At 32.7% G+C, this 4,005-nt stretch overlaps 1 protein-coding gene across 1 annotated transcript in view; it reads right to left on the bottom strand.

The window, feature by feature from the left end:
- Positions 1-321, bottom strand: part of LOC122718879 — a 5,743-nt gene extending 5,422 nt beyond the window's left edge. Inside the window, exon 1 of the mRNA XM_043944255.1 lies at positions 285-321. Within this exon, the coding sequence (XP_043800190.1) occupies positions 285-321 (37 nt within the window). The remainder of the gene's footprint in view (positions 1-284) is intronic.
- Positions 322-4,005: the final 3,684 nt, after the last annotated feature.

Raw genomic sequence — 4,005 nt, 5'->3', positions numbered from 1 at the left:
TATATATATATATATATATAGCTTCGGTCTCTCTTTGTCCGTACGTTAGCGTTACATCAGCGCTGAGATCTAGTGAATAACTATATATACGTGTGTGCGTGCGTGTATGTGTGTGTGTGTGTATATATATATATATGTGAATACGTATTACATATCGTTTTATCGAGTTATCTTTAAAAGATTGTTCAAAGGTGGGGAGGGGGAATGGTCGAGTTGTTTCAAAGAAATTAAAAGATTTAAGATAATAATTGGGGGATGGTTTTCGATTTTTCGTGTGTTTTTACCTGCGTGTTTGAGAATGTGCATCAGCCAGGCTACCATCCTATTATCTTTCTTCCCATAATTTTTGTCATATCTGACAGATGCTGTGAAAATAAATATCGAAAGATAAATATTCGTTTTCTCTCTCTTATATATATATATATATGTATATATAAATAATAATAAATGGAGATTGTTCGTGTCGAGGAGAGTTGTAATAATAATAATAATAATAATAATAATAATAATTCGAGTACTTAGAACGTGGATGATTGAGAACGAGGCGGACACGATCAACAGTCGAAAGGTTAATAAAGAAAATCGTGAGCCAAAGTTTTTTTTCTTTTCTCGTCGTCGAGGATAATATAATCCGATTGAAACGATTAAGAAGAAGGGAGGAGGAAAAAAAAAAAAAAGAAAAAAGAAAGATTACGCATTATGGAATGGAACTTGCCTACGGTGAAATTTCTTCTAAGGAGAGTTTTGAAGAAGCCCTGTAAGAAATCGACAGGACTGAGATGTCCTCGCAGCATGATTCTCCCTGAAGTCATCAGGATTTAACGCGAATGGCGATACTGGAGGAATTTTGTAAGTAATGCCAGATGTTTAATTCAACTTCCGGAACTCCTCCGGTTTTTCTGATATCTCCGCCTCGATTGATTTCCCTATCGTTTATTGATAGGTTCGCCTGATTGTCTGCTTTTCAGCGCCCGCTTCTCTGCTTTTCGCTAACTTCGATTAACGAACGCGAGCGTGAACGATGCTGCATCGATTTCATGCATAATTTCATTTCGACCATTCTCACACGGTTATTTCAATTTTTCTTTGAGACATGAAATATAAATCTTTAATATCAAATTTGTTGCGTCGAAAATATATCGATTCGTTTATAATCTTTATTATCTTTTGATTTTCGAGAAGAAGAAAAAAAATTTTTCCTTATTCAAAATATTCATTATATATTGCAATATTATATATGTTATATATATATACATATATATATTTATTATATCAGATCGATTAAATTTCTCGAGAAATTTCTTAAAGCGAATTTCAAGCAACGAGGTGGGGGAAAAGATAAGATAAGATAAGATAAGGTAAAATAATATTCAAATAATAAAATGTATAATAAAAATTTCTCCTTACGTTTATTCAGAATATTCATTATAATTATACATTGCAAATATATATATTTATTATATCAGATCGATTAAATTTTTTAAGTCAGAATTTCTTAAAGCGAATATAAAGTGAATTTCAAGCAGAAATGGGAAAAAGATAAGATAAGATAAGATAAGGTAAAATAATATTCAAATAATAAAATTTTATTAGATCGATTAAATTTCTTAAGGACAGGAATTTCTTAAAGCGAATATAAAGCGAATTTCAAGCAATAAAGTAGAAAGAGATAAGATAAGATAAGGTAAAATAATATTCAAATAATAAAATTCACAATAAAAATTTCTCCTTACCATACGTTTATTCAGAATACTCATTATAATTATACATTGCAAATATATATATATATTTATTTATTTAATTTTATCAGATCGATTAAATTTTTTGAGAAATTTCTTAAAGCGAATATAAAGCGAATTTCAAGCAACGAGTTGGGGGAAAGAGATAAGATAAGATAAGATAAGGTAAAATAATATTCAAATAATAAAATTCATAATAAAAATTTCTCCTTACCATACGTTTATTCAGAATACTCATTACAATTATAATTATAATTTCATTATAATACATTGCAAATATATGTATTATATATATATTTATTACATCAAATCGATTAAATTTCTTAAGGACAGGAATTTCTTAAAGCGAATATAAAGCGAATTTCAAGCAATGAAATGGAAAGAGATAAGATAAGATAAGATAATAATATACATTGCAAATATATGTATTATATATATATATATATATATTTATTACATCAGATCAATTAAATTTCTTAAGGACAGAAATTTCTTAAAGCGAATATAAAGCAATGAAGTGGAAAGAGATAAGATAAGATAAAATCAACTCGGCCAAGTTGGCGGAAGTTGGGAACGAGACACAATTATTCGAGGCGAAATCAAGCCTGGGGCCAAGCAAGGCTCCGTCGAAGGCTCCGTCGAAGACGTGGACAGGAGTCCGGTTAATCATTGCCAAAACTTTTCTCCCCATGAGACTCGAAGACCCTTCTCGCGCTCTTAATGCCATAATGGACACTTCTCTTTTCTCCTTTCGATTGCCTCCCTATTGATCCAGAAACCACTAAACTCGCATGCTCCGTCGTCGTCCGCTTCGTTGCTCTCAGATTCCCCCAACTTCCAACCCCCCCCCCCCGAGATGTAGTCTCCCCCTTGATCTCAATCTCAGAGTATCCCACTTTTGATCATCACATTCCCGAAAATTATTAATAACCTTTGCAATGTTAATTCGTAGATTTCTTCAGTCTTTTCGATTATTTTCCTTTTCCTTCCATTCGTATTCGTTTAATAATTAATTTGATCTTTGCATCGATCTATAACAATCATTATTAAAATGTACAAACAGAATATTCTGTTAAGTTAATTTCACATTTCAATGTTTTTAATTACACATAGGAGATTGTTTAAACTTTTCTTGATTACAAATTACAATCTGAACGTAAAATTTAATAGACAATTTCAATTAAGGAAAAGTCTTTGAAAAATCTCCAACATTCTATCATTTATATATATATATATATACCTTTCGTAACAAAACTTTCTTTCTCTTCATTTGCGAGCATTTTAAAATCCACAACAAAATTTATCTGTTAAAAAAAAAGAAATATATCCGTTTCTTCGTCCAACATTTCCAAACAAACACAACCAAAGCCACCGAAAAATTCTTTCTACTTTTTCCCCCCTCCTCTTTCTCCTAAATCTTTCATACCCCCCTAAAAAAAAAAAAAAGATTACAAGCGAAAACGAATCGTCGCTTCTCGTATCCCTTGACGAAAAAAAAAAAAAAAAAAAAAAAAAAAAAATAAATGTCTTACGTGTTATCAGACCTCCCAGCGGAGATATCGTACGGGTTGTTCGTGATGTCGCATGCGAATGGCCATGCCGATTCGGACCACGTACACCCGCTAACCGTTAATAAAAGCTTAAAGGACATTATCGTGGGCGTTGGTGGGGACATTAAAAAGCGCACGTGCCTCTAACGGCGGGGCCCTCGATGCAATTTTAAACAGCTATTTCCGGCCACCTAACCGCCCCCACCACACGGTGACACATGTCCTGTTGCCGCCCGAATGGGAATCCGGCTGAATACCGGGGAAAATGAAGCGAAACTCGGATCCCTTTGTTGCCGATCGATCGAAAAGGGCGAACCGGTTTCTGAAACGGTTTCTAATAATTCCACCATTGTTGGAACGGATTTGGATGCGTGATCAATCATCGAATTGGACGATATTTCGTGCTGCGATTTTCGTTTCTGAAGGTAACATTTTTATCATATCGGTGATCAATCAATCGAATTGATACGTTTCTGAAAGTAATTATAAATCGAACAATTTCTGATACGAGAAATCGAATCGGATAATATTTTTTATAGTAATTCGTTTAAAAATGTTTTTATCATAGATTGTGGAAAGTAAATATTTTTACCATTCTTGGAATGGATTTGGATGAGTGATCAATCATCGAATTGGACGATATTTCTGCGATTAGTTTGTTAAACTCATTTCTGAATTTGTTGAATGGATTTAAATATCGATCGACGAATTGGACG

Source organism: Apis laboriosa, unplaced genomic scaffold (assembly GCF_014066325.1).
Source record: "Apis laboriosa isolate Shangri-la unplaced genomic scaffold, ASM1406632v1 scaffold68_cov148, whole genome shotgun sequence".
NCBI classification, from domain to species: domain Eukaryota; kingdom Metazoa; phylum Arthropoda; class Insecta; order Hymenoptera; family Apidae; genus Apis; species Apis laboriosa.
The sequence above is the reverse complement of the archived record's forward strand: the minus strand, read 5'-3'. Positions and strand labels throughout refer to the sequence as shown.